The 11,581-nt window shown below is 36.5% G+C and overlaps 1 protein-coding gene across 2 annotated transcripts in view; it reads right to left on the bottom strand.

The window, feature by feature from the left end:
- Window positions 1-1,516: 1,516 nt before the first annotated feature.
- Window positions 1,517-11,581, bottom strand: part of LOC113803030 (protein tfg-1) — a 10,662-nt gene continuing 597 nt past the window's right edge. The window contains exons 2-4 of one of the 2 annotated variants that reach the window (XM_070131776.1): window positions 3,808-4,029; window positions 3,233-3,640; window positions 1,517-2,739 (exon numbers count right to left, since the gene is read on the bottom strand). In XM_070131776.1, the coding sequence (XP_069987877.1) occupies window positions 2,639-2,739; window positions 3,233-3,640; window positions 3,808-4,029 (731 nt within the window). In that variant the 3' untranslated portion in view covers window positions 1,517-2,638. Of the gene's footprint in view, window positions 3,641-3,807; window positions 4,030-11,581 lie in introns of both variants that reach the window. The other variant, XM_070131765.1, reaches the window with a different exon arrangement.

The raw sequence follows: 11,581 nt of genomic DNA, 5'->3' as shown, positions 1-11,581 counted from the left end.
AAATACAGTACATTAAAGTAAAATATGGATAACTTAACTCGGCTTAAATATGCTTATTACACTTAGGTCAATCATAGGCTTTACTCTGGTAACAATTCTTTCCAGATTAAATACATGCAGTATTCAGCCAAAGTTAAGCTTCTCTCTTACATCTACAAGGCCAAATACCACTTTCAACTATCAGGTTTTTACCTACTCTAAGGATATAAAATGCCTGAATATATGAATATCTTATTTCCACACAAACACTATCCATAAAACCATTTTTTCTTTTGTATCAGAACTCAAGGAATACTATATATTAAAATAAATATATGTACACCACACACAAGTCTGTTAAAAGAACCTTTACCTTAAAACTTTGTGCAAACTTTTATTGTTCTTTATCAAAAACAAACTGCACCTTGACCCGCCCTTTAGTATACTTTTCTGTTTTGATTCCAGTACACACAACAAAAGTAAAGTACACTTCAGTAAAGGTACCAACTGCTTAGTACTTATAATCAACAAGACAAAAAAATGTGCTTACTCACAAGCAAAATGATTTTGCCGGTTTTATTCATAGAGGGAAAATTTATTCTTCAAAATCTAAATTGAAGGAACAATATATTGCATATCAAATTAAAAACACCAAGAAAAATTCATATCGACCCTTTCTGTTTGGTACAATTCTGTACACAATTTAGAAAGATTTTTACTCGAAGGCTATTTCTGTATATATATAAATATAAACCATTGTATACAATGTATATCTATCCTTTCTTACAGTGCAATACTATCATTCCATTACTCCCCCATGAATGCAACATAACACACATTTTGAGCATTCACTACCCCTGATAATCTCAACAGATGTATCTACTAGGACAAATTTATTGCAAAACTCCACTGCTCATGTTTGTTTGCACCTCCCATCATTTTAGATTTTATCTCACAGCAAGCTCCTCAAAACTGATACTAATACTCTTGACATAGAACTTACATTATCAAGAAGAATGTATGGGCAGACAATAACAAGATTATGTGCCAGTGTGATATTCTATTCATACACTCGAAAGTCTAAAACAGTTTATCCTCAACTGATATTTGATAATAGACAATTCAAATAAAGTTCACCATACACATTAAAGTATGCTACTTTCTCAAACAATATGAATATCATACAGTTGAGGCTAAACAGTTATGCAGAGACCATACAAAAATCTCAGCTGAACCCATTATTAATGACAACAAAAGAACAACCATGCAATTTAAGGCTAAATCATGGGTCCAGTATGAGACCAGTGTACATCCTTCTTGTAAAGCCCTCACTTTTATTACAGCAAAATAATAATAATAACAATAATAATAATAATAATAATGCTGACACCAGAAGTGAGGTCTTACAACAGAAAGTGGTCTACATTTGCAAAACTGATGAAAAACCACAAGCACCTGATGGTGCTGTTACCTTTGCAATAACCTCTCCCTTGATCTCGCCTGTAAGGAGACCTTTTGACATCAGCAGCTCTGTTGGCACGATGTTGTCTAATTGTCAGGCAGTCAGTCAGTCAAGGAAGTCAAGGTCAGGTCGATAAAAAGTGACTTAGATTCCAGAGTAACAAGCATTCCAGTGCATACATGGTTAATACATTCATTCAACTTTTGAGTCACGTTAACTGTAAGGCATAATAGAAGGCATAGACACACATGTGTGATAACCACATGGCATCAAGACCTGCTTGTCACCTGGCAGAGTAAACTCTTGAGCTGAAAGTCGGGTATAAGTCTGCTGGATTTACAGGCGAACAGACATCAAGGGAAGGTTGGTGATGTCCTCAACAGGATTACTTGGGTTTCTTCCTGCAAACTCTGCCTCTGGCCAATCAGCTGCCTCATTCTTACTCTCACCATCACCACACAGGTTATTGTCTTCTAGCCTTCACTCTCCTTCATTATGCAAAACCAATGGATTCAAAATGCCTTACACAATTTTTTTTTTTTCTAGTGTTCCTTTCCATACTGATCAAATAAGCCCTGCCTATTATGCACTTTAATAGATCAAATCATTGAGAAAAAATTGAAGCATGGACACTTTCACTCTACAGGAACTTGGAACACTAGTTGTGAATCCATTTCTTTGACTTGCTTCTGATACACATGACCATACGTTCAACAATATCACCAAGAACCCTTGCAGGCAATATTTTCATTTTCTATTACCTTAAAATTTTCCACACTAAACTATTAACGTCACTTCGAATCAAGGAAAATATGCAATATTTAAAAACCAATTCTTGCTTTCCCGCAGTTCCCATTCTTACATAGGGATACGAAAAACCTGTCAGGAAAACTAAAAAGGTAATAAGTATCTGTAACATATACAACCTCTCAGAATATTTTTTAATTGTAAACCTTATATACCACAGATGAAACACAAGTCTCATAATTTACCATAATGACCAATATTAATCTTTTCCTGTATTTTTGAAATTAAAAACACACCAATATGCACAAAGCACAATAAAAAAGGGTACTTCACGACTCATCCCATTACAACATTTTGTTACAACCATGTTGAAACCCTCAGATCTCTCAACTCTGTGAGCAAGACTATCACACTATCAACACCCTCTAAGTGGTCTAGCGCTGGTTAAACTTACCTAGGAATGGGAGCCGGGGACTGCTTCAGCGGCGACCCGTACATGCCACCACAGCCTGGAGGGGCTGACAGGGGGGGAGGAGCCATGCCTAGACCACCTTGAAAAGTTCAGCAGTCTGCATTAGTACATACATGTATGTTTGTACAGAACCCTGGGACACAACCTTAAAACGGTCAATGGGAGATCATCAAAACCACATCTCCCCCCTCCAACCTCTAACCAATCTCAGCTTCAGAAAAAATGACAACTGCATAGACACAATAAAGCCTGGTTATCAATTAAATTATCATCCTCAATTAGTGAACAATAGACAAGATGACCTATGAAATAAAAGCCTTCTTGCACACATGTAACACGTGAACGTAGTATCAAATTCAATTCTGTGAAAAGGTTATCAATTCGTTTAGAATCAATTTGGAGCTCAATGACTTCATATGTTCCATGTGTTTTCTAATCCCTATGTCACAACTCGGTTTGATTATCTCATCTACTACAGAAGGTCAAAAATAAGGTCGAGTCAGATATCAGTCTTGTCAGTGCCATACTCCTGAAAAGTAAAAATGCAACTGTAATATTGTATTCAGACTTACTGTTGTATCCACCACCTTGTCCCTCGTAACTTCCATTGGAGGGTGGTGGACCACCATATCCTGGCTGTCCCCCAAAGTTTCCCCCTGAGGGTGGGCCACCCCCATAATTTCCCTGAGGGGGAGGCCCACCACCATAACTTCCTTGTGGTGGTGGCCCTCCATAATTTCCCTGGGATGGTGGAGTAGAGTAGTTTGTACTAGGCTGACTACCATAAGTACTACTCTGATGACCACCATAATTGCTTGCAGGTGTCTGTCCATAACTTCCAGAATTGTAATTACTGTTTTGTTCATAACCGTGTGATTGTCCGCCATAGCTACTGTATCCAGCACTGCCAGTGGGTGGCTGGGCAGGGGCTTGTGTTGGTGGCGGCTGCCCATAGCCACCATAGGAAGCGCCTTGGCCACCTAAGAGTAAACAACATTCTAATATCTACATGCATACATTGTTTATTGATTGATTAAAATTCAGTAAACCATTTTTGAAGAGTGTATTTATCAAATATGTCATCAATAAGTCAAAGAAAGAAAGAAAGAAAAAAAAAAAAGAAAAAAAAAAAAAAAAAAATACAAACCTTGCTGTGGCGGTGGGGCACCATAAGTTGGTGGTGCTGCATATGGGGCCTGGCCCTGTGAGTATCCCTGTGGAGGTGGAGCTGAGTACCCACCATACTGTGGCTGTGGAGGATAGGAGGTCGCAGGCGGTGGAGCAGCTCCTGATGCCCCTCCATAACTTGCGTAGTTACCTCCTGCCCCACCACTACCTCCACTCCCATATCCACCTCCGTAACTGTATTCTGAAATAAGTTTTAGATTTTAGATAATATAATCTGGTAGGAGTGATTAACATACAACTAGGAGAAAATAACAATGAACATGGATTCCAAGACAACTTGAAGGCAGTTTTTAAAAATCTAACCTAATAGTGTATACCACCGAGCAAATGGTATAAGCACATTCGATACTCTTAAATATAATTTTCTGTTTATACCATACATGCTACACATGATAGTGACAGTACGTTGATACATCAGTTAACCCCAACATCCGGATGATGTGAAAGTCGTGAAAAAATTTAGCTTGAGGGGTGGGTGGGGTTAACATTAAATAACAGGTAATTTTGGAGGGGGTGATACAAACTTGCCATTGTGAACATTCTGGTTGGAGGCAGGGTAATGACTCGCCACAAGTGTCCAGAGCTTTAGGAGGGTGCTTAGATTCACTTGACAATTAGGAAGAGGCTTTTGCACTATCTTCATCAATACACAAGTGTGGAATGTAATGACTAAGAGCCATGACTGGAAGAGTGCTAGAACCAAAACACGATGTTATTTCCATGCTCAGAATCCTATTCCCACCAACAGCATTACTACAGAAATGGGAATATTATGAAGTGTTCTTTAAATATCAGTAACATTATGTAATTTAACAAAATGTTTGCTGTAGCTATTGATATTGCCACGAGTTGTAGATTACCTAGAGATATAGAGTCCATGCAAAGAAAACAGTCTATTGCCATCTGAATATTGCTATCAAATGACAAATATAGACATTAAAAAATGACATAAAAGTTAAAATTGCCCATGGCCAAAAAGATAAAATAACGCTGTAAAGGGGAGACAGAGTTCACTCCATGTCCACTCATGTAGGCTTATGGGGACCGTCCCTGAGAATGGCCACCTTTCCCTACTCTATACATCATAAAAAAATATCGGTTAGAGATAACTGATTGATTCTTTCTGCATGCTATAGAGTAAAGAATTGCGCTCCGTTATATATATAAATTTTAACTTTGCTCCCCCATTGGGGGGGGGGGCACCCCCAAAAAAGTCGAAAAAAATCGTTGTTTTTTTTGGTATGTCTTCGGTACATCCCAACTATCAGAGCTCTTTACAGAATATTCCCCCAAAAATACTTGTGTTAGATCAACTCTAGCCTATAGCCATGTAAAAGGCCGAATTTTGAATTTCCTTTTTTTTTTTTGCGGGGGGCAGCTTGACATAGAGAACTATTTTTGAATTCTTTTTTCAGCATTAAAATATTATTATTTTTTGATTAAGGCAAAAATTCAAAAATCGGCCTTTTACATGGCTATGGGACGCCGAGGCTCTAGTGAAAGCAACAAACTGCATTTGGATCGCATGAAAATTACGTGAGTTGGGATGTACTGAAGATTCATAAAAAAATGGCGGAGCTACGGCGTTTTGTATTTGGCACCTTGCCAAAGTTCGTTATCTGTTATTTTTCTCTGAATCTAATGATATTATATATAAAAAAAACGCTTATTTAGTGTACTTTGCAATGCAATGATTACCAAGTCAATAGGAATTTTCATGTTCAATAGGGACGCTATTCTGTAAAGGTATGTCACTTTTTTTTCTTTTTTTTTTCGTTGTTCATAAAAGTTGATATTTTCGTGTGAAAAGCTTAATAATTGCATTTTACCATAGACAACTAATCTAAACCAGATAAAAAACTTTTTTTTTTTAATTATGTTTTTTATTTTTCATTTTATTTTTTATTTATTATTATTATTATTATTTTTTTTTTTTTTGAGAAATGGGGAACTGTGGATGGCAACATTAGTACAAAATCATTCTAATTATAAAGTCCTGGCATGAAGACAACATGGTGGTTCAATTTTGAGAATTTCAAAAGCATATGAATTTAGTACATTGAATTTGAGAACTTACGAAAGTCATTGAATATTCCCCATGCCTCACACAGGGGGGGGGGGAGGGGGAGATGGTCACTGGGTGTTTATAATTTTCGAGGAGGATCATGTGTACGTGAACGCACGCACATAAAGTTAAAAAGATTAATCATCATCATTTAGTAGGCCTACATTGACTTTCATATCTAAATAATAAAATTTATTAGTTATCCCTCTCATACCCATTTTCTTTGATAATTGTCAATATTAACAGACTGCAAAGGAGAACAAGTGTAAAGTTTATGATTAGCCATTTGCATCCATTATCTTTACTAAGAAGTGCATAAAATCATGCAGACGCCTAGGTGTTGTGGGATATTTGCCAATTTATGGTGCCTAAGACTTACGGTAACGTCTAAACATACTCATTTTTATCGGGAACGCACGAAACGGATGCGATAGCTTTTTGAATGCCAGACGAAGACTACGCATACAACCGAGCTCAAAATTCCATATAGTTTTTATTTCAGAGCAGGTATTACAGAGTACTATCATTTCAAAATGAAATAATCTGTATCTCGCTTATACATCCGAAGTTTAAAAATCCGACATTTAGCTAACATTCGTATTGAATTGGTCTTTACAACGGTAACTACCAATTTTAAATCAATTCAAATTGCCCCCTGCTGTGATGTACCGACAGTTGAGCGAAATGTAACGGAAATATTTCAATCCTTCCTTATAAGGCTATTTTTAAACATTAGTGCTTCGTATGTGATATACATATATATTACCACGTAAACTAAAACATATTACCAGGGAGTCTCGATCAAAGCATATTTCGTGTGTAAAAGGACACAAAACATACATTTTTTTTAGATATATTTCACAAAATATTTCGTCATAAATCACGGTGATATAAATTTTTCCTGATATTGGTATAAAAGTGTTCCTTGAACATTCACGAACTCATATCTATGCGCAATATCATAATTAAATGACTTATGCACGATTGCCGCAAGCAAAAGTCCACATAGGTGTACCTGGGCGCTCAATAGCGACGTACCTCTCCGGGTGCTGAGGGACTCGCACGCCGGCTGCAAGACAACGAGCCATAGCAGGCGGTTAATACTCGTTTGGTAGTTTCCTCATCCATGTACCTATACTATACGCTAACTATCTTAATTTAACCCCCTCCACCCCCCTCTCTCAGGGACGGTCCCCTTATGTCCATATTTTGGGCCATGTGATGGCAGCAAAGCATTTGAAAAAAATTAAGTAGCACTGTGTAAAGCCCAGTTTGTTAACTTGCTCAGCTTGCAATTTACCTTCTAAATATCATGAAGATTTACACGTATTTTGTGACCCATGAAAAAATAGCTAAGACCAAACCAAGCATTGGGATCATGAAATCATCATTAAATGCATTGGCATGTCTAAACAAAGCAGTGCAGATTGAAGTTTATGTTCTTAAGTAACTTTAAATCAGTCACAAAATGTTGGTGCAATCACTGAGATTGACAAAAAGCTTGTGCAAAGGAAGTACAAGAGAGGGAGACAACTTGGTCAAGTGTAGGTCTTTGGTGATATTGAGCAAGGCTAAAAAGAAACTTGTGCTGCCATTTGTTGGCAGTGGTCTCAGCACAGTATCATCCACTCTTGAAAACAAAATCCCATGATATTCTCAGTCTGGGAATTTCCATTTTAATTTCCGTGATTTTCCAGGACCTGTATGAACCCTGTGCCTACCATAGTTTAAAAGATCATGGATATGAGCAGCTGCTCATTAATCCTTTAGAGTACTTTGTAGTTTCACACTTCCAACATATCCACAGACAGAATATCAAAAGGCGGGAGGGATATGAAGGACTGGGTGAGACATCCCAGTGTCCATCCATGTATATTAATCAGTACCTGTTTCAGTGCCCTTATATTACTTTATCTAATACCTCCCATCATAATTTTTTTTTCTCAAGGCAGCACCCTATAGTAGGAATGCAAGTGAGGTTCCCATCTGTCCCAATTCCTCCAGAAGAGGACAGTACTTCTGAGTGGATAAATGATCAGGTAAGAAGTGACTAAACCTTCATTGTTGATTATCAAAACCTTTATTCTATACAATTTCAAATATACACTGTATAATATACTTCTGTTAATATACTAACTATGGACATCTTAACACGGTCAAATAACTTCACACAATGTAGAAGACACTTCACATGAAACAGCAATATAATATACTTGATATACGAAAAAATATGGAATATGTTCTTTGTGTTATAGCAGTTATTGGCGAATTAGCAGTTTACACTTTACAAACAACAAATGCTAGCTAACTTTTGGAAATGGAAATAGTTCTGACCAATCACAACTATTTATTTAGGAAAGGTGTGCACTCGCCAAGAAAAAACATTCAGTATGCCTACCCACTCAGAAGGTGCACGAGAAAAAATATTATATTAAAAATTTTACAAGTCGCAGTTTACACATCTATCACTAGGTATATACTACCATGCTGAGGATGCACGACAGTGAATAACAGAGGCGAATACAATTAAATTAGCATGATAAACAAATATATATTATACAGAGAACCCTCCCTATAACGCGGTTCACCTTTCACGTTCTCGCTGCTTCAAGGATTTGCATTGTGCATTGTATTCTGCATTCTGATTGGCTAAACAGTCCGCATCTTGACCTGTGTCAATAACGTTACGGTTTAATATGTACATGTATGTAAAACAGCTTGCCAAATTAAAGTTTGCAAATTTTCTCTAAAACCCATGAAGCCTTCAGTTCGTATTGATGATTGAAATCATTATTTCACAGTATAATACAGTAGTAATTTGTAAAAAACATTTATTTATACAGTACTTTTATTTGTTAAACAAATGCTTGGGCCTGTAAAAAGGTTTTGTTCTTTGGTTTCAATGTATTGTAGATTATTTAGGTGTATAATAATTGTAAAAAAATAAAGATTACTACTTCACAGATTTCGCCTATCACGGATTCTTTTTGGAACGTAACCCTCATGAAAAACGAGGGTTCACTGTATTACAGTATTACTGAAAATTATTACTGGTTTGGTGCAAGTTCATTGTTTATTGCATACAACCACAATTCATGTACTAATGAGTATTGTTTTAAAATGTATGGCATGAAGTAACCACCACAGCCTCAACAATATTTGGTGTTCAGGCTAAGACAAACAAGTTCCATATTACATATTATGACAAGTATATATATTGAACTATTTCCTTATTTGATGGTAATCACCAAACTTAGTCAATTTGGTCACAATTAACGAAGCTGTAAACATGCAATTGATAGAATCAGCAGTTAAACTTACAAAATACATTTTCATATTCAAAAGTTGCTCTTATTCAATTGTAATTTAATGCATGTATTATACGTCAATCAGGCAAAAAATATTTCCAGACTTAGTAAATTTACAGTGGATAAGAATCAGGGCATGGAATGATTACCTTGACGTAAACTAAAGGTGCCGTCACACTAGCACTTTTTCCGTCAATTTTTAGACAATTTCCTGAAATTTTGTCCATTTTTTAGCGTATTGTCGATTCTCCAGTCAGACGATATTGATCGTTTCCGTCTGAAATCCTTTCCGTTAACTTTTTCAGCCAAGCAAAGTCAAATCAAGAGCTATATTCAAGAATGTCTGTATTTATGTTAAATAAAATTCTCAAAAAATTGACGGAAAAAATGCTAGTGTGACACGGCCTTAAGACACTATGGCATAAAGTGCGCAACGCGAAAATAAAAGAGATGCATGACAAAGAAAAGAGATCTGCCAATAAGTTCTTTGCCATGTTTACATCACGATTGTAAACAACACTATAACCGCTGAACTCATTCCTGGGCTCTCTTAAATAGTTTATATATTACTAAGCACTTATGAAGACCATTTTATAAATATCAATGTCTGATTTTCCTAATTCATGTACTTTATGCATTCCTTCATTTTTAGGAAACTCTCAAACATGTTCTGTTAGTTTTATGCTATTATTTACAAAAACCTAATCTGGATTTGCCCTTTCCACTGCGACTTTCAAGACCTCACGACCGCCATTCTTCAACAAAACACCAGTAAGGATTGTTTCAATTTCAGTGTTGTGTCTATTTCGGGTCCTTAGTAGAAACTTACATAGCAGCTATGTAGAAGAAATAGACCTTAGTAACTATCACAGTTTAAAAATGTGAACCCGTAAAATTACGGAAAAAGTGATCAGAAAACAAGCCATCCATATAATAGACAGAAGAGACAAGAGAGTTTGGCATCTCAAGATATGAAGGTGTCTGGTTTATTTTTTAAGATATGAATACAGCTCTATCTTGCCGTGTATACCAAGGTGAAAAGAATGTTTCCGGCCCATCAACCGTCCCGTTATGGAATTCCCAATGGATATGCCTAGTCCGGGCAAATTAGATGGTTTAATAAAGTTTGTGACATGGAATTAGGTGTGCTTTATTGATCAGGACGTGATGAGTGGTACGAATTCCCGTAGAATTTAACGTAAGGAGTTGGGTTCCCATGTTTTTCTTAAAGTTGGTGTGTCAGTCCCTAGACTTTAAAATACGACAGACGTCTGTAAAGTATCATTAGCAGATTTTAAGCATTTTCTGTGCTGTCTTATGCATTTCTATTATGTATTCTTATTACAGCTTAATTTCCCCAATATACTTCACACCCTCCCCTAATATCAGGACTTAACACATCATGATTGTGGGTTGTGATTGCTACGGAAATATTCGTTCTTGTCGCACGAGAACATATCTGATGATATAAATAATGTCTGGGAAGTCCCAATTGTCATAAACGGTAAAATAACCCTGGACCTTCCAGCAAAATCATAAACTGCAATTGTACATGTGAAACATGGCCCCCATTCCCACAGTTTACACAAACCCATTTTAAAGCTATTTTAGCATTTTCTTTTCATTTTGCAGTGTAAAAATCCCAATTTTTCCCTAACTCACAGTGCAATGCAATACTTAATCATTTTATCAAATGTGGAGGGATATAATTTACATAATTCTTCAATGAGTCAAATGTGATGGAAAACCAGGAAGAAGCACTAACTATAAAGGAATAATCCATTCCAAAAAACAGGGTATCTTTTACCAAGAGACATCCTCCAATTCATAAGAATACATTTTTAAAAATATATTTCTATGCAGTAATATGCAGTGGATATTTTCTGCATTTCACAATAAATGAGTTTGAAGCAGATGTACTAGTACTATTTATGACTATCTATTATGCTATCTAAAATAGTGTGTATTCCTCTCCATCTCTGTGTCCCTCCCCATAGCACTGTTTACAAATAGAGGCATGGTGAAGCGAAAATTAGCCCCAAGGATACCCAGAGTTTTAGATTCCTTCTATATCCAAATGACTTGAGACTAGGTTTCGAAATACTACTGTTTTAATAATAAGGCAATTAGGAAAGAATGGTTCGGGTTCAAAAACTAACAAGCCATCAACCTGATCAAGAGCTGCAGACCTAACAATGTGCCACAGACCTGGTAGCTTTTCCCAAAATCACTACACTGATTCCCCTCGGGGTCCTCAGTCTGTCCTGATGTTTGAGGGCTGACTATTTGGGATAAACATACATGTGCGTATTTACATTTGCTCAACCACAAACAGGAATATCCACATTTATTTGAGAAAG

Source organism: Penaeus vannamei, chromosome 2, assembly GCF_042767895.1.
Source record: "Penaeus vannamei isolate JL-2024 chromosome 2, ASM4276789v1, whole genome shotgun sequence".
NCBI classification, from domain to species: Eukaryota; Metazoa; Arthropoda; class Malacostraca; order Decapoda; family Penaeidae; genus Penaeus; species Penaeus vannamei.
Note: the sequence above shows the minus strand (reverse complement) of the source record. Positions and strands in the feature narration are given on the sequence as shown.